The sequence below is a fragment of the Rhyacophila brunnea genome, unplaced genomic scaffold (assembly GCF_057557595.1).
Source record: "Rhyacophila brunnea isolate RB1 unplaced genomic scaffold, BYU_Rbru_1.0 scaffold_15, whole genome shotgun sequence".
NCBI classification, from domain to species: Eukaryota; Metazoa; Arthropoda; class Insecta; order Trichoptera; family Rhyacophilidae; genus Rhyacophila; species Rhyacophila brunnea.
Window position 1 is genome coordinate 11509866 of NW_028232806.1, and position 20678 is coordinate 11530543.

At 30.8% G+C, this 20678-nt stretch overlaps 1 protein-coding gene across 2 annotated transcripts in view; it reads right to left on the reverse strand.

The window, feature by feature from the left end:
* Positions 1-652: 652 nt before the first annotated feature.
* The window catches only part of Gad1 (glutamate decarboxylase), a 74729-nt gene continuing 54703 nt past the window's right edge, over positions 653-20678 (reverse strand). For both annotated transcript variants that reach the window (XM_085942983.1, XM_085942982.1), the window contains 4 exons: positions 15409-15487; positions 9197-9346; positions 8856-9050; positions 653-7481 (listed from right to left, as the gene is read on the reverse strand). In XM_085942983.1, the coding sequence (XP_085799109.1) occupies positions 7308-7481; positions 8856-9050; positions 9197-9346; positions 15409-15487 (598 nt within the window). In that variant the 3' untranslated portion in view covers positions 653-7307. The remainder of the gene's footprint in view (positions 7482-8855; positions 9051-9196; positions 9347-15408; positions 15488-20678) is intronic.

Genomic DNA, 20678 nt, shown 5'->3' on the forward strand with positions numbered 1-20678 from the left:
TCATATAGACTTAGCAAATAAATACACGGTGTGTTATATGCGCCGCCGTTTATTCAAAAAAATCAAAACCAAATGGTTCACAAAAAGTCATGGTTGTCACAAAAGAAAATTCACATACGTGATTATTACTGATAAAACTTGTGCAGATTCATCAACGGGTGCAGGTTCATCAAGAATGGGAATTAAGAGATCCTGTTCCTCATCATCGGTAAATTACAAAATAATAATTTGCCAAAAGTCTACAAGTAATGATTATAAAAAAATAAATAGATAGATATAAAGAAATAAACTATAAAGTCACAATATTCCAGCCATAAAATAAAATTAGGTACGTCAAACACAAATACAGAAACTCACTGATAAGTTGCATGACGGGGAATTTCAAATTATCTCGGTGAAAATATATGCCATACATGCAAACGTGTGACATAAGTTAGGTATATTTATTGTATGTATTACACCATGACTCTATCTATATTATTATGTATGATTTATTAAAACCACATACGTTGCGTAGAATACTTAGTGTAAGTAGAGCGTACATATACGCTTATTTTCTATAGCCGGTACTGCGCACACGGAATTGTAGAGTGTGTTAACACAACTGGTTAAATAGGAAATAATGTAGGAATTAAAACTTTCATTGGCCAGGGTTCATTTTATTTATTTATTTTTAATGTATACAATCATTGCAACATTCATTACATATCAGTTTCTGGCAACAAAACTATCCCTAAACAAAGCCATTAAAATAACCAACAATAATAATAATATCATCTAACATGATGGCATCATTGGTACATAATTCTGCCAGCGATGAAAGGAATTTATTAACATGCAGACTCACAACTGCCACTCGTGCTTATTCAATATATTTTGGCTGACTAGAGCCCTAACTTTTTAAGTACATTTATAAAATACTATATGTTGAACTAAATATTACAAATTTACTTTAATCGGAGTTAACATGTTTTTGGAATGGAAATGGAATAATATTTTGGTATCTTGAAACAGTGTTTGATAAAAATAATATCAATATTTGTTTTCTTTTGAATTTGACATGTCTTTTGTTTGTGAACTATAAACATTCGCTTTATTTTGTAACAATAAAAATAGAGTAGTGTATTTGTCAAAATTAATAAAATATTATTTAAAATTAAGACCAATATAATTAATTCGTTTTATTGTATTTCTATTTCACTACAGTAATATGTTATAATTTAACTAACACTATAGTTAACTTACATATTTTATTAAAGACTATGGAAGACGTTGTGATGTGTGCTGTAGTGTGTTGCTAGCAAATTTACATTGACTTATTCTAACACAAACAGTTAAATCCATTTGATAAATACGTTATTTAGAAGTTCTCTTTACTAAAGGCTTCAATCGAACCCTTAAATACTATGGAAGACATAGGTATTAACAATAAATAGACATTATTTTAAGACCTAATTAAAATAATATTAAAAAAAATATTAACATCGAGAACACAACAGATTGGTACTAAAATTAAATAAAAACATTGAACTTATTAAGAAAATTATCAGAATTAATTAGCTACTTATTTTTTCTGTTTATAGAATTAGAAATTATTTTAGATAATCATTCAATTCAATTCAATCAATTAAATATAGTAATATCTAATTAAAATTTTAAAATTGTAAAAGTAGGTACCTACATACCAATGTAGAAAGAAAACCATATTGGAAGATTATTTTATTTTGTATGCTTTAAATACTGAATTGATTAATTATTATCTCTACAAGACAATATATAAATAATTATGGAGAATTTTGTGATTTTGAGTCCGTAATCGTTTTTACAAAAATCAGTCAACAGTCAGAAGAGAAGGCAACATCTTAAATGTATGATATTTTTGTTTGGTTTCACTTTATTTAATTTGAATTTAAGATAATGCTAATCCCTATGGGATACCAAGAGTATCTACTTTTGGGAACTTTTATTATTTAAATAGAAGAAAGAAATTTCCATCGAAACGTTGACAATTTCTAAAATATTATAAGTCTAAAAGATCCGATTACTATAGATTTAGAAATTTGATTCCCAAAAACAGTTTCAATTCCAAAGTTATTTTAAAAATATTATACATACTCAAACAGCAATGATGTCAAATATTAATTAATTTAAATGTTTTGTTGGATAAAAATAACTCTATAACAGTTACAATGTTTTTCAAGCCATACTCTCATAATAAATGGTAAAGCAATCTAGAACAATTCTTAGTCATTGGTTGAAATGAAAAATCTGCCATAAAAGAATGATGAAACATTAAAATAATTATACATTTATAACAAATTAATAAGAAGTTTTCAATGCTTCACATTACAATATGAGTTTATACATCACCATAGTATGTATATTAATTTAACTCCTAAGCTAATTGCAATAAATATTTTATTTATATATTATTAAGTGTTAATTCATTATTATGAGTTATTGCGCGACTACACATAACTATTGTACACTGTTAATAACATATACAATTCAAATATTCGAAGAAACTCTCAGCCAACATCGGATATTATAGAAATAAAATGCAACAATTTATTTTTATGTTGTCCATCTGTGATTTTTCATAATAAGTAAAGCTATAGACATCTATGATGTTTCAAAGAAACTAGCATTCACACTTTTTTCAAATACAGGGTGTAATAATTTTAATAATAATATTACATAATATTAAAAGTGTTTGGTGGAGATTGATGCAACATTATAATAACTTGCTGAGAATTTTTTTTATATAAGGCATTTTGAAAAGCCATTATTTACATAAAAGTAAATATATTCAGAAGAAAAAAGGCAACATAATAGTAATTTATTGATAATGCAATAGATCTCAGATATTTATGCGGAGTATGTCATCCAAAGTAAGTGCTTGACATAATGTTATAATCTATAAGTTACATATTATATAATATTATTATTCTCTGGAAATAAGACTACTTTTATGAAAATAATAGGCGCTCATTAGGCATTACAGTTTAAACATCATGAAAACGCGTAAAAGAAGAATCTCATATCAGATATAATTCGTATAAATGAGAATTTAGAAGTATTTAATTTTATATGATCATTCATCATTATCATCAGCACCTCCTAATTTCAGTGTATATTTTTGTTAAACCCATTACAGGTGATATTGGCGTAAAATTTCAAATAACTATTTGAAAAATATAATACGTAGTTATATATTAAATTTTATTTAATATTATCATAATAAATATTTTTTTCTTGTCAATTGGATAAAAATAATTTTGCAAAATATAATATCATTTCTGTGGTAACATTTTTATACAAGCCATACATACAATAATATTAATGCATACAATGCAAATTTTAATATATTTATATAATAAACTATATACTGGAAATTGTTAACAAATTTGGGTGGAACAGTATATTCTATTAAATTAATTTCGTGGTGCATATTATATTTTGATGCTCCAAACGTGCAGTTTAGTTTGAAACAATAAATAGGACAAGATGTCATGCAATATTATGCAAGTGCAATATATTTAAACATTAGAACCCTGATTTTACAAACGTGGAATTCATGTTGCCCCGCTATTTACGTCTGAAATAGTAAAATGTAATTACATATTAAAATTAAAACATGTTCACTTAATATTTTCTAAACCAGTGTTCTTCAACCTTTTAGCACCGATGGCCTGGCGAACATAGGAGAAATATTTCACGGATCTGTATTAGCCAGAAATAAAAACCAATATAGATAAATTTTTGGTTAGTGCGACATCTGCCGTTGCTTCTTTGTAAGCAAATATACAATAGACCTACAGAAATTTCAGTAAACGAGACAATGCTGATTCAGTGGCCAGCATTTAATATAGTGGGAATCCCCCGTGTCATATAGTCGTATAGTTAGTTGAAAGCATGGTGAAAGCTTTTGTGGACCGACATTGGTCCACGGACCATCGGTAGAAGTACACTGCTCTAAACCAATATGTATGATTTTTTTTAAGACAAAGTTAATTTACTTTTCAAGTTTTTAATGTTTTTTTTCTCAGTCTGTTCATAAACGTAAAATCGGGGTTTCAATGCACAATTATTCAAATATATTCAAAAATTAATAAACTTGTCCATGGCAAAGTTTAAAAAATATTCTTTGCTTAACACGTCCTGTATTTATTTCAATACATACATAATAATGTTTTTGCCATAATTACTTTGAAACATACTACATTTCACGCAACCTTCCCTGTATCTGTGTAAGAGATTCGATCTCATATTAAGATGAATTCAATATTTCATTTACAGAACAAAATACGTTATAATATGAATATTCCACAATATATTTAACTAAATATAATTTTATTAATATAGTGCATGCAATATTAATTTATTCTTTACAAATAAAATAGGGTTGACAATGTAGCACTGGGTTCGTATGGCACCAAAATCTCGAATACTTACATTAAATTTCCGTACACATAATATTTGGATACAAGTTTTCATAATCTATGGCTAATTATTATAATATATATTATTTGAAAGCTCTAACTTCTTAAAGAATCAAATAAGCACATTTCAAAAATAAAAGCGTTTGATACTTTTTACATGTTATTTTTAATAGCAAATTATATAGTAAAGAATACTAAATGTAAATTATTTGTCACATTATTGTTTTCTCACATTTTGTTACACAACCACATCTATTTGCTTCTAATTCAGTAAAAAAACTAAAGCCCAGATGGAAACTAAGAATGGAATGTAAAGACACAGACAGAATTTATTCATTGCTAAATTACACAACAGATGTCAGTTTAAATCATGAATTAGTAAATTGATATGAGTTTGCAGATATTTCACATTTCGTAACTTATAAATTATTTATTATAATAACGCCGGCATGTGATTTAATTTTTTCTCTTTATTAGCCAAAGAAATAATATGTAATTCAAAAATGTTTAAATTATACTGCCATCTTTACTTTCCATACAAAAGCCAGACATTCTGAAGTGTCCTCAGACATTGTCATAATCGTTTCGTATAAAATTCATTTCTTTACATAATACATTGATAATTGGCAAAATGGGAGACATAAATAGTGATGTTGTTTCTTCATCGATCAACAAATGAAGACAATATTAAACTAATCAATTAGAATTTCAAACTTTCGATTCACCCGACCAACTTTAATAATAATAAAATTATATCTACTTAATAATAAGGTGTCCAGAAAGATGGTAATTTAAAAAAAAAATGTGATACATCTGTCACGTCAAAGATAAATCCAAATTCTTTTTATATAGACAATAAATATTAGTATTTATTCAATGATAGAACATGAAAATAGATATCGGTTAAGATATCTGTATCTCCTGAACACCGGCGATAGTACATATTAGATAAACTCTGAAGCAAAACAAATCTAAAAAATATCTATTCACTTTATTCTTATGACTACAGATTAAAATATTTTTTTTTTTATCATGGCAATTCCTCGTTCTGTAAATAGGCCAACACGTTAACAATCTATAAAATAAATTTAAATATAGTTGTATAATAAAGTTTTATTTACATATAGAACCGCACACAAGATGCATTTGGATTGGAAACAATAATTTGGACTAACACATTGTATGTATTGATAGACAGTAGGATAATGATAGAAATAATCAATTGTGTGACATTCAAGATAAAAAAATATTTAAATAAGTTATTTCAGATGGCATTCGTCTACTGTCAACTGTTTTTTATTCAGAGCAATAGTAAATAGCAAAATGGTGGTTTATAACAGAATGACAGCCTGTGTGCAGTTGAAAAAATAGTCTCCATTATACATATAACAATGTTTCATTTGATATGATTTTGATGGCAACTACAGCACTCGTTTTAATACTATTCAACACTCATTAATTGGCAATTCTAATATTTCATAGTAATCCTATAGAATATATCATTATATATTTTTTATTTACGTGTATTTTTAGTTACTAATGCTACAACATGTACCCAAACAAACGTTCACTTCAAAAGGATACATTTAGTTATTTTAGACACATGAAAAGCTGTTTATAGTTAGACAATCTTCGATATATAGTTTTAGACGCCATAGATCATGTGTCATAGATATTCTTTATATATAGTTAATCTTCGACAAGAATAATAAGAAACAACATTTATCGAGTAACATCTTTAATATATTCATTTGAAAGGAACAGATATTTCGTGAACATTATTTATTTTAGAAAATATAACCTCAATTTTTTTAGAACGAGGCAATCAACAACATGATTGGATGATTCAAAATAAATTCCACCATGTCTTGGATACAAGAGGTGGAAGCAATTAGTAATATAAATAAATATTCAGTGAAAATTAATAATTGTGCTAGCGTGCTTTACAATAATACTTATAGGTAATATAATATATATTATTATAAAACAAAAATTAAAATGTTAAATATATTTTTAATATTTTGTAATTGCATTATGTTTCTTAGTGCATTATAATATGTTATAAACTATATTTTAAAGTGCATAACGGGTGCTATAAAGTGCAAGAAAAGTTTTACCGATTTACTATGAATGTAAATAAATAACCATTATAATAATATCTGTATCTCAAAGCCAATGTGTCGTAAGTACGATTTTGCTGAAAATGAGTTAAGTAGGTATAGATTTTGTACATAAATTCTCATTTTATAAGAGCCTTTTAATCTTCTACATAATAGCAACTTGAACTTCTGAAAACCATAAGGCCAGGCCGTCCATTTACATAATGACATGAAAAATATTAAATTGTTTTTCCCCCAAATATTCGTTTTGGACTTAAGATGCAATGGCTCTCAGGTGCAGATATTATAATGGTCAATATATTGAAGTTATATTATAATTCACAGTATTTGCACATAGATAGTTAAGTAGACAGTGTTTTATTAATATTATAATATATTTGTAATGGTAGCTATAGAAAATAACCGAACAAGGTTACAAGGTTTAAATTCAACATGGCGACTATTTAATGGCAGACATTGAAGAAATGACAGACAACATCTAGACAGATAATATTATTACTTCAATAAATTTTGCCAAACGTTCAGTTAAGAATACATTTTGACAGTGGTGCATACAATCTACTATAGTTTTGATTGTTTTATTTGGCTGATTATAAATTGCCACCATATTGGATTTTATGAATAATAAATCGGGTGCTCTTAGACACTGTTACCCTAAATATCAATAATCTGTTGATAATGTTTCATAAATTAAAATATAGGTAATCGATGAAATATGATGGTGATTAATTAGGTGTGTCTTAATTTACAGGTCGCTTCCGAGTCTGTCCATCTCGGTCAGCAAGAAGTCGACATCTTTTTCTGTGACTGCCGCTGACGATATAATGTTCCTGAAGAAATTGGGACGTCTGTCGTCTGGCTGATAGCCTACCATCAATGTCCCTGACTGCATCATTCTACCCTTGATGATGGGGCATACCTTGAAATAAAACATATTATAAGCAATGTTACATAATGACGTGTGAACATTTTTAAATAATGAAAAAAATTCTAATAAATAAAGTCTTATGTTATTGCACTTTCAGTGACGTCCTGTGATGTAGGCAGGTCATGCGTTGCATAAGAGCGGTACATTATAAAGGATAGCAAATGAAGGAACGAATACAAATATTACAACTTTTAATAGCAGTGGTGGTTTTCTATGAAGCAGACGAAGCAGTCTTTTTATTAGAAAGTAATAATCAAAGCATAAAAAATCCTGACAACATAATTATTGTTATATTGTAATACAGAATGTGCCTTCAAACCTGTCAGCGCCACAAACCTAAAACACCACTGTTTGAGGGCAAGTTTCGTGGAAATGCTCTAATTCTCATTAGATGATGTTGATGTCAATTTAACGATTTTGGTTTAGTTGTGTGTTTTAGTTTGCCAAAAATAAATAATAAAATAATGAAGTAGATACCTAACGAATTTGCAGACAATTAGAAACCAGCAACGAAAGGCGATGGCAATATAAGTTACCTTAAGGGCGGGCACTATGCCTAGGTATGCCACTGTGCGCTTGTATATTTTTTGGCGATTAAAATCCACACCACCTCTGAGCCAGTGTCTCGTATGTATGATTTTGTAGAACATGTGTGTGGAGTACAACGGATTTAGTAAATATCTAAAGTGTCATCTTTCAGAGTCGATTCGACTTTTGTGTATAGTATAGTAAAAACTTGAAATTTCTAAAACCAAAACTCCATAGATATCAGCGGCTAGAAATCTAAAATTGCATTTTCTCGAAAGTGATTTTTTTGAACAAATACACTGCGTCACAGGTACAGAAATAATGTCAAAGATTCACTACTCAATGAATAAAGAATGAAAACTGAAACTTTTCCCTTTACTGACATCTGTATGGATTTTTGAAAAGCTATTTAAAAACTAGATAATATAGGTATGGTGTGCGCCTCTGGTAGGTAGAGGATGAACTTACATACAATTTGCGTTAGTACATATTATTTTATCGTCACTGTTCTGGCAGAAGACACTAATTCGAAAAAAATGACATATTGAGTTAGTACCAAAATGTTCCTTATTTCAAACTTTACCGTCTGGAAACCTTCTCAATAAATAAACAGTCTTTATTTTAAAGTTATCCTTTTTACGATTACTTAATAAACTCACATGATAGACCGTTATTTCAAACTTTTTAACAACTTCAAAGTCAAACTACTCAAAACTAGTATTCTCCAGTTAGTGTGTTCTGCCAGAACAGAGACGTTATGGTCATGTTTATTTTAAAAAACCAAAACAATAATTTCCTCAATAGCATTACGATGGTAACTATAGGTACTATATTTACCTTTCCAAGTTCCTCCTCTCGTCTGGAGTCATGTCGTTGACCTCGCAGCCTCTTGGGCACATACCAGAAGCAGACGTTCACCAGCTCGGGTTCCAGGATGAGGTAGAACTTGTCGGGTTGGGCCTTTATTTTGCTCACCATGTAGTCTGTCAGTTCCATCAGACGATCCATGAGACGCTCAAAACCTTGGGTTCCCTGTGGATAACGGTGAAGGTTCTGTTAAACCACTTCATAGAAACTTTCACTTTTAGTTACGATCATTTCGTGATGACTAATATATAATATACATACTTAAATGGCATCTCTGCCAATTCATTTACCAAATGTCCTGAGCTACATACCTTAGCTCTCCATTGCAGCCACAACTTGAAGATGTCGTTGTGCCTTCCGCACTGGATAACCTTGTCTCCCGTATCATACTGGACATCGTACAGCTTGTCAGTCATGAAGAGATATTCCGCTGACATCTGGTTGCAGCTGATCAAAAGTCCCTGGAAATGATAAACACATCAACATTATTTCTCAACCAAATTAGAGAAAACGAAATAATTGTAGTAGGAAGTATCACCAGCAATATTCATCACCTCTAGCTTAAGCTTGCCCTACTGGGGGCATCTAGCGATAGAATACGAAGCATGTAATTAAATACAGTTTTGTGTTTTAATAATTAATGATTAAGAAAAATAATGACCTTTTTGAGTCAAAGCAAAACTTACAATAAAAACCGTTATATACCTAAGGTGCGTTCGGAATCATCTTATGTAATTGTTAAGGCTATACTTCAGCTGAGACATGGTCTAAAAAGATCGTGCCAAACAAAACATAATTTATCATAAAAATTCAACATGCGTCCATTTAATGTTATGTTTATTGTTATATCAGTAATAATAATAATAATATATTCATTGACATATTTTCTTTTTCGAGTACATGCATGACGTTTTTTAGTCATCTTTACACGATTTAAGAATATATTCCTCCGACACCATCACAAAACAAATTGACGTGCTTACATCTCGACTACCTCTCTCCGATTGGCAACTAGTGCGAAATTTCGTTCCACCCATTGTTGAAAATTATTTGCCGTTTCACTGATGTATGCTCTTAAATGATTATTATTATTTTATGATAATTTCATTAGTAATCTCGAATCATTTTTCATGGTTATATTATATATTTAATTTAAAAAAAAACCGATTTCTCAAAATAAAATATTTTGTTTAACTTAAAATATTTTTTTATCGAGTTATGATAGACATTACCATATAACAACATTGTAATCCCTTCAAGAAACGTAAATTTAATAATTGTAAGTTTATCTTTGTTTACTACGTAAATTCGTTGAATATAAATTATTTTAATATAGAAAATAAAAATGTGTATTACTTGAAATCATTTTTAATTAAATTGAATAAATTTTCTGTATTTTGACGATAATAATATCAAAGCTAGATTATATAAAAACAAAAGCATTTCAAGTTAACATACATTTATTTTCAAGAAAAATCGTTGTTCTTTGAATTAAAAAGTACCTATATTAAAATAATTACGAAGGCCTCAAACATCTTGCCGTATATAATCACTTCTAAGGAAATATTCTCGGATTTTCTTTGTACGTCTGTAGAATGAACATTGTAAGCACAGGAATTTGCGTTGAACAGTGTGCCCCTATTATTTCACGGCATGTTAGTTTTCATTTAGAAAATTCCGATTGTTGAACTGAGCACATATTTCAATGCCTCCCCTCTTCGTTTGTATATATTAATTCGTACGTCAGCATTTATTATTTTTATTACACCGAAAAAACCATTTTTATTAAATATGCGGATGTTTAAAATTGGATTCAAATTCGGATGATAAAACTCTTCAGTCACTTACAAAAAAAAATTGGAGTCTAGACCATCAGATCAAGCTCAGAATTAAGATGGCAAGAAGCACTTTTGAAGAAAAAATATCACATAATATAAGTCTGGGCATCTGATGAAAGGCGATCAGATGTTATATTAGCACATTATATTCGTGTTCGTATTTGTAGTCGAAACCAGGACAAGGAATTGACCACTGGAACATACTTTCAAGATGTGGCTGTATTGGAGTACGATACAAATTTCCTGGATTAACCAAGTTGCCAATCCTTCCCGACAATGTCCGATCCTATGATCATATGGGCCTCCACCGACTGGAGCTTTGTATTAACAGATTTTGTTTTTACGAGAAATGGATGTCAGCCCTTTGCTCAACCTATTAGGTTCATTCTATGACTCACACACAAATTGAAAAACAATATGTATACATGTCAGACCTAGGATTCGAACCTGGGACCCACGACGTTATAGGTCGATGCTTAAGCCGCGCGGCCATAGTGGGTTGACAAAGTTGACATGTTGCCAATAATAAGGCTAAATTAACTACAAAAGCAAAAAAAAACTGTATCCTTCGGCTATATTTTACCATGCTACTAAATAGTTTGGAATAGAACTGGAGGGTTACATAATATGATCTTTTTCATAACAACACTTGACGGCGATTCCAAAGTGTTTTAGTATGATTGAATTATCAGCTATAATATACTTAATATACTGTACGTTGTGTGTAGATATTGAAAATCCTAGCTATAAACAAGATGGGAGCATTTTTTGACATTTAGTTAAAATCTACATATTATTGCAAACAGTTATTTGCGGTTTTCGTGATTTTTGACCATTGTAGTACAAAAATTTTCGCTTGCATCACAAATTTACGGCGTTTTTGTCTCAGAGCAGCATTGGAAAATTAATCTGAGAGCACAAAAGTGTAACGTTTGCCACGAATGAATCTGCAGTGTGAAATGACATTAGCTTTAGTAACCATATTGTATTCAGAATGTCCACATGCATATAAAGTTAAAATAAAACACATAATTTAATAACGGTCAGAAGTCAAGACCGGATTCGGATTCTATTTTAATTGAATTACAAGGTACAGTACATTCAACCAAATCACTTCGGATATTTATATATTCCACTTGTGTGGAGTGGGTTTAAATTGACGTTGTTTTATTTAAATATTATTAATACTGTTACTTATGTATGTGTTATGTTGTAAACGTCTTTATGAACTCACTATTATGTAAAATAAATACATTTGAATCAAGAAATGATAGTTAGACCATTACAATTATTTTAATATATTTAGGCTCCCGCCTCTCAAGGTTATCCTCGACGTCTTTTATACCTATTATTTTGTGAACGTCTTGGAATTATAATCTGTACTGTTTAAAATTGAATTGAGATTGAACAAATATAATTTTTCTCTTTACACTACCCAATGTCAGAGCTGACAACCCTGTTGAAATGTAGCAGCGATTTGGCAACATATGCTAAGGGCGCATGCCAAAACAGCTTTCAGGAATTTAATTAAACTGGCAACCCTCCTCGTCTCTTGTCAAACTTCCCTCCGAAAAAAATTTCCGGCCCGCCAAAACGAGATGGCGCCCGCACCGTGCGCCATGTGCGACAGATGACCACGGATAAAATATATTGTCTCTCACTACTTTAATTTTATCTAAATCTAAAATATTAAAACTATTATTTTTAGTTACTTTGGCTAATCGTCTCATGTAACGTTGTACCAGCTACTTGTAGTTTCCATAACTATTGAAATACCTATTGTAGCATCAATTCCAATACACCCACGAATAGACTATGGTGCCACTGTAGAACGATTAACTTATACCTACATTATATGAAAATAGCATATTAGGCCAAAGTTATATAATTAATATAATATCACATAAAAAATCGGTGTGTGTACTTATGTGCGCGCGGTAGAAGTTATACTTCTTTGGCGTAACAAAACAAAATTATTATTGCAGAATGTACCTACTTTGGAAGAAAAAAAAATTCAAAACCTGTGTTTGAAAAATTTAGCACACCGCTATTTCGACCATCTTTGATTAAACAGATGACTGTACAACTATTTTCGTTAACAATAATAATTTATTACAAATCTAAAGTAAAACATCGCCTATGCCCTATTTAATGGTTTAACTGAAACGTGATTTTGGCTTTTGTGATGAAACATAATAATTATTATTGTTTTCAATTATTGTAAACTGTTAATAAATAAATTGACATGGGCTATACGACAAATATTATCCGAAACTATAAAAATATGTATCTTTGTGTATGGAGTGTCTAAATATTGTAAATGTACAACATACCATTGTTTGAATTATTTAGCAACTCAACATTCAGAAAATTTATTTATTTATTGCTATATAATTTTACTCATAAATAAAAGTTGCAACATTCAGTCTTTACCCAACCGCCCCAAGTCACAGCCCTCAATATCACAGCTGAAAATTACAAACCTCCAGCATTTAGAACACCCGAACGTCGCCGCGCGAAATAAATTATGTTGCATCGGCGGACAAAACTTCCGTCCCACGCCAAATTAATATTTGCGCGAGCAACTTCGTCCCACGCCAAAAATACACTGATCTGTTTTCCTAAACGCGCCTAAAGAAGTATAACTTCAATAATTATTAATTTACGCGTTCACGAAGGAGTAGTAGATAAAATTGCCGTCCCGTGGGTCTTACCCCCGTTTCAGACGGGACACCGGTGTCGCGCTCGTATATAATAAGGAGGCCTTTGTATTCGAATAAAGGGGCCTTTGTATTATGTTTATGAACGCCCAGAGCTAATGAGTCAACGCATAATTTAGCGATATAAATTAGAACATAAAACTGGCTGCGGTCATAAAAACATGTGTATCGGCGGCTTGAGAATGTAGCGGCCGACGGAAAAGTGTACCGGACACGCATTGACTCATTAGCTCGGGGCGTTCATAAACATAATACAAAGGCCCTTTTATTCGAATACAATAGCCTCCTTATTATATAAGAGCGCGACACCGGTGTCCCGTCTGAAACGGGCTTTAGTTTTGAATCTTACGGCTCGATCAAGTTCGCATTTTTTTCAATGTATGTTTGTATCCAAATCATGAACTCTAGTATTATGTTGATCGGATGGATTATGTTCTATTTTAGAACCATGACTGTCAGAGAAAAACAAAGAATTGACAGTAAAAGTAAATTTTATTAAAATTTTGGATGTGTTACAGTTTGATGGTGTTACAGTTCGAATGTTTCTATAGATTATACAATTAATTGTCATTGCGCCGGACTCTTTATTTTAGATTGGCCGCACGATTTTCTTTTGAAACCTATACATTACGTCGGTATTCGCCAGCGATATGGTCCACGATTCACCCAAATAGAATACTACTGTACTGATGATTGTTTTGCAAATCAGTATCTATGTATTTCTATGTAGATACATTACTGGACTTCACGATAGGTAATGCTGGTCATAGTAATAATTGCAAGGCCTGATCAGAGCATACGGTCAACTCACCTAGGTATGGATCACAATAATTAATATTTTCCCCTCCAAAAATTCTTGACGAAATGTTAGTTATCAGTGTGGATTTGGTTTACTTGAAATAACTATTTTAAAAAAATCAACAACAAATTAACTGATAATAAAACTATTTACTGGATATTTTGATAATATAACGAAAATATTTACCCAATAAAAAAATCCATTTTCTTGCCCTTTTTAAGCTTTTAGTTTCTTTCAGAACACAAAATTAACAGAAAAAAGCAAAATAGCAAAATTCTACATATCTTCATTTGTCAAACAATATTGTTTTGTACTTACTTCAATCTTCCATTATATACCCAAGAGATCATTTAAAATGTATTTTTAAATTTTTTAAAAAATAAATTTAGTTCCTGAATAGCGTTTCCCGCGTTTTAAATGTTTACTAAATAGGTAATAAACATCAACTTCACTCTATCTCTAATTGCATTTTTTGATATTTTTTTATTGTGACACTCGGTTGTGTCCAATCGGTTCAATAGCCATAAAACCGAGCCAGAAGATAAATACCTTTGGACATCTACAAATTTTATAAATTTTTAATGTTATTAAAACAGTCATAGATGGTTATGCAACGAATATTTCAATTGATTGATAAATCAACAGTCTATGTACCTATATAAAACAGTATACCCTTCATGAACTTTTTAAAATTCAGCAGGCAAGTATTCTCAGTGTTCATATAATAAAAGCAGTTCCTAATTTAACTTTTGCGGTAGACATAACCTAACCTTTTTCCCGCCATCTGCGACCGGCGTTCAATCAATCACGTCCTCTGAAAAACCGCCCCGTTCTTTATTCAAATCGATAGAGTACCCACACACACACGCAAACAATGACACAATATACACACATCACGATACTATGCAGAGTTTCCAAAACTTGGCATAGTTGTGAACTAGTAGATTTCTGTACAGTGTTTATTATTTCAGTAGGAAATCAAGTTTTTTAATTACATTTTTCTTTTCATTTCTGTACACACATTAGGCTGTACTTCATTTCAATCGTTGTTAATACTGTTTATCTTCACTCTTTAGTCATTTATCCATATTGAATATGCATTTTTGCTCCTTAAACAATATATGTTTACTTCATTGATATATTAAATTCAACAATGGTCTACTTACGTCTTCTTTGAAGTGAATGGTAGAACACTGGAGCAACGTTCCCATCAACTTGTGGGGGTTCCATGTAACGGAGTCAGCTCTGAAAGAAAAGATAAAGTAAAAATTAATACAATACATATAATTTCTTTTATTTTTTATATCCTTTTATTTTGTTAACTGTCAATTCATGGTGGAACTGCACTGTATTGTTGTTTTTATTTAATAAAACGATTTTTTTTTGTAGTACTTATTCCACTTTTAATCAATAGATTAGGGCCGGTTTCGTCCACCTCTGAGGGACATTTTCAACAGTTGACAGTTGAGGACAGTTGAAAATGTCCCTCTGAGGCGGACGAAACCGGTCCTAATCCATTGATTAAAAGTGGAATAAGTACTACAAAAAAATTGCGTTTTATTAAATAAAAACAACAATACAATACATAAAAACAAACTATAATCATGATAGCGACTCCAGCGCTTCTATTCTATACAGAAGCCTGCTATCGGCCGCTATTGGCGGCTATCGAAGGTAGTTTTTCATAATTATGCATTGAGCTATTATAATTGTTACAATAAGTGCTATGTTTTAACAACATCTGTCTTGGCTGTGTTAACTTTGAGAACAAGGTAGACAGTTTTGACGGCTAACTTATTGTGACAATTATAATACCTCTGACATAAATGTGATAAAATACCTTCGATAGCCGACGATGGCAGTCTTGTGTATAGAATAGATTCGCAGAAACGTTTACGGCGTACTTGAATAAGTTAGTGACAACACAAAATATTAGCACTGTGTATAACTATGTATAGTGTATACCTATGCATTATTCGTAGTTACAAAAGAAAATAGAAGCCCGCTCTTGACGTCTTGCTTTGATTACTTACTTACATACTTACTTATTTGCAATTGTTAATCTAAATATTGACAGTTCACTGTTTAAAATAATTCTTTTATCACTAATGCAATGCGTTTCTATTTTTTTTCTATCGTTTCTGCAGTGCGAAGTGACTTGTAGTTAATTTAATAATACTTTGTCATTGTAATCGTTTTCAGCTTCAGCTTAATATGTTCAGGTTTTTTCTATATTCTATAAAATGATTTTGTTTAACGTTATTATATAAAAATAATTAATGGCCCATATTTATTTATGTTTAAGAACATCTGAATCATATTCTTATTTTAATAACGTATTCAAAATATTTGTCACTTTTTAATATTGTGGCTGCTACCAAAACAGGGCTGGATTTAGTTATCAGTGTTTGTTCAGTCGCCAAATATGTTTACATTGTTATTTACCCTCTTTGGGACCATGAGGGTTATATTTTGATTGTATTATCATATATACATAATGGAAGACACACCAAATGACTGAAATGGATATAGACTGGATACGTAGTTCGATAAATAGATAATTGTAGGAAAATAGAGAACCTACATGCGGTAGGATAACATTTCAGGCACCCGTGCTCTGAATATAAAAGGACATGTAAAAAATTTAGTCTCCACGGTTTTCAAATTCAAAAACCAGCATTTGACAGCAGTTTTGGTTTATGACATAGTGGAGGGGGGGGGGAACTATTAAACGCAACCTCGGAATAATTTAAAATAATACAAATATTTAATGCGCGTTGCGTTGACGTGTCAAACTTTACAGTAACTATTCAAAATAATATATTCTTTAAAACGTGTTTAAGTTTATTATAAATGTATCCATACTCAAAAATCGTACCTTCTTACATCCACACCCTTACTTACTTATCATTAGTTTTGTGTCTTCTGTTGAAAATGATAGATATTATATTAAATAAAGCCTCAATAAACTGGGAAACACGGATAATCTGCAAACGAGACAATGTGGTGATATTGAGTTTTTTACTCTTCTTGAAAATACTGCAAAAGACCGTAAAGCCCAATGAAAGTAGTGTAGTAGTAGCAGCGAACGAAAAATATAAATACTCAAGTTTTGAAAAAACCATGTGGATTATGGTGACTTGGAATACTGATACATTCCACTTGCGTTAGAGTAAGTTCAGGTGGACGTTGTTTTATAAATTCTTAAGATAGGTACTTACTTCGATCACTCTTTGGACTTTTTATGATTTTGAATTTTATTATTACGCTGTTATGTGACTAAACTTTGTCATTTATTTTCTTTAATCGTGTCATATTGTGTACGTCTTAAATTTATAATTTGCAATGCTCGCTTTATGCTAACAATAATTTTCATTAACTTTGTGTGGTACGATTGATGATAATTGAAAAATTAATTAACAGATTGACAAATGAAAAAATGGCAGTACAAAGTCAACCATAAATAATAATAAATAAGCTAATGCATCTACATGGAATTAGGTTTAGTTGAGCCGCAATTAATAATGTTCCATAATCCATTTTCCGGAAAAGAATCTCGCGGTTCCCGTCTGGTTTAAATGGGCAATTGAAACGAAAGCGAGGGCTTCTGTTTTTAATTACCTTCAATTAATCATTCGGGACCCCTGCCCCAATATGGTTAGGACACTTTAAAAGATACTGCCACAACAGGGGTAAGAAATACAGAGTGTAGCGATTTTTTTATACTATACATAATTATAGTATTTCTTTAGATGCATTTGATAGTTTCAAATTACTTATGTGTATGTATTGTTAAAACCCTGTTAGAAAAGTCCTATGAACTTTTAATATTACAAATTTAATTACGATTCTAAAATGTATTCAATGCGGTCGTGTTGGCACCCGTAGAAAAATAATATTCTGTGTGTTGGCGTATTGAAATATGGATGCCATAAAATAATGTTTATGGTTCGGTTTCAATAGTCGTATTGTCGTTTTTTTAGTTTTAACTTAGCGATGGTAGAGGTTTTTGATAATATATGTGGCTGTCAATGGATCCGACTGACCCAGTTCTCTAATTAATATCATTCTTTATGATTCACAGCCCACAGGCCGTTAGCAGTTTTGTATAACGCTGAATTGGTGAGAAAAGCATAAAACAAGTTGTTCAGTACATATATTATTTATCATACAAAATTCACACAGTCAAATTACTTCTTGCAAGTAAGCACTTTGTCACCTCAGTAACATTATAATAAAATGTTTTCTCACCAAAAACCTGGGATACTTGTGCATTTATTTTAACTGTGTTGGGTTAAATAAAAGGCTAGAACGATCGAACAAATGTCTCACTTGTAATTCTCACTCGACCTTTTCACTTCGTAGACTCATTCCACATTGTATATTGTTAGAGAACTTAGTGCATCGGACAATAATACCTACCTCCCTGTTATATTTTAACATTGTATTACTGTATCACTGTACTTCCGTCAATCTCGAAAATCAACACGCAATCTACATCATCCTTAAACTTCGGTTCTTTACTCAACTGTTTACTCAACAAACTGCTGTGTATTTATACAAGTTTGAATTTTTAATTTCTCTCTGTATGATGAATTTTAAAGAACTTACCATAGACTACTATGATTAATTTAAAAGATTAAATTGAACAAACGAAAGAGCTCTTAAAAACTTGGTAGAATTATATACTTACTGATACCAATTAATGTTATAGATGCCTGAATCCATCAATCTCGCAAAGTGCACTGTTTGGTTAGGTTAGTTACATAATATTTAATGATATAAATTTTAAATTTTAATTGGAACGCTGGACTAGTAGTTGCTCATTTGCACAACAACAATTAATTCTACCAGTTTTGACCAAACTATAAAAAGAAAGTAAGTGCTCTAGTGGCGCTCGAAAATCAAAATAAATATTCAGTCGTCGCCAAATCTCAAAATTGGCTTCTAGTTATATCTCAAAACTTAAACATGCGACGGTTATCCATCACAACAAATGATTTGTCCGTGGTCTCATAATAATTATTATTTAATATATAAAATATTCAATTGACTCACATTTATGTAGCTTTAATTTAAAGTGAAAACAAACCCACTGACATGAACAATCAGTATCAATACCTACCTATCTTAAAATTACCAGTTTTGCAATAGACATGTTGACGAAAAATTTCGAAAAACTTTGAGTCCACAATTCGGAGTCACACTAAAATCAGAACATTTTTTTAAAAGTTGATTAGGTACATTAAAGCTTGCTCAAATGATCACACCCGTATGTTGGGTGTACAGACTGATTCGCAAAACCTTACTACATATTTATTTTCCCAAGAAACTCTGACTAGATAGCACAAATACATCAGGCTCAGAAAATCGGCCACTTAATGGTTTATAAGCCCTTCAAAATGTGTGAATTTACTTAGGGTTGGGTGATAAAAAATTAGCATTTCAATAGATCCAGGGATAAAGGGCTTTATGACAAAGGGCTCGCAGCTTTATCTGCGTGCGGGATATCCAATAAAGGTTTAAGGAAGCCTGCGGTAGAGTGGATTGAGATTAGATTTACGAATCAAAATTTATGGGAACTATTGAATATGTCTACTTTTGTTTTAAAATATTTGATAGTTTATGACAGTCAATATTATCGAAAAATGATAAAAGATAATATTAATTCTATCGACTTACTCGAGGTACTTGATGGAATTTGAATTGAAATTCTAATGGATTCAAGCTCTGTACTATTCCATTTAAGTCGTTTTTTGCGACCCGGCCCATTTATTATAATATGCTATCGAGTGTATTGTTATTAATAAGATAGGGTCTTTACTAATTAGGTTTTTTACTGACACTTCAACTATTCATAATTTGTTTATTGTTTTTTTTTGTGACCTTTGACTTGATAGGGAGGCAATGGAGTTTTTACCTACTTTATTGTATTGATTTATTATATAAGCTAGAGTTAAGAGTGTTCGTTGTCAGTGTGTGTTTATGGAAGATGCCGAAAGGCGAAACACGAGTCGCAAAAAATGACTTAAATGGTGTACAGAGCTTGAATCCATTAGAAGATAAAAGATAAATTTATTTGTCGGTCTTACTAAGTTATAGGGATACTTGATGGTTATCTAAAAGTGAAAGGTCTTGCAAAATGAGGCTTAAAGCATTTAGAGACCCTGATGAAATATAAGAATAAATAATTAAAACACGCAGGGGCGGCTCTACCTTAAGGGTTTGTTGGACCCATCCCCACATCGTTATCATTTCAAAAATACACATCCGATATTTTTATCATTGTCATAAAATACCTAATTAAATGAACTATATAATTTATTTTATCCATCTATACATGTCGCAATTTTATAGAGATATTTATTATTATTATACAAATAAATAAAACAATGCTTGTAAATTATGTAATAACATAATGGTGATTACGCGGTAT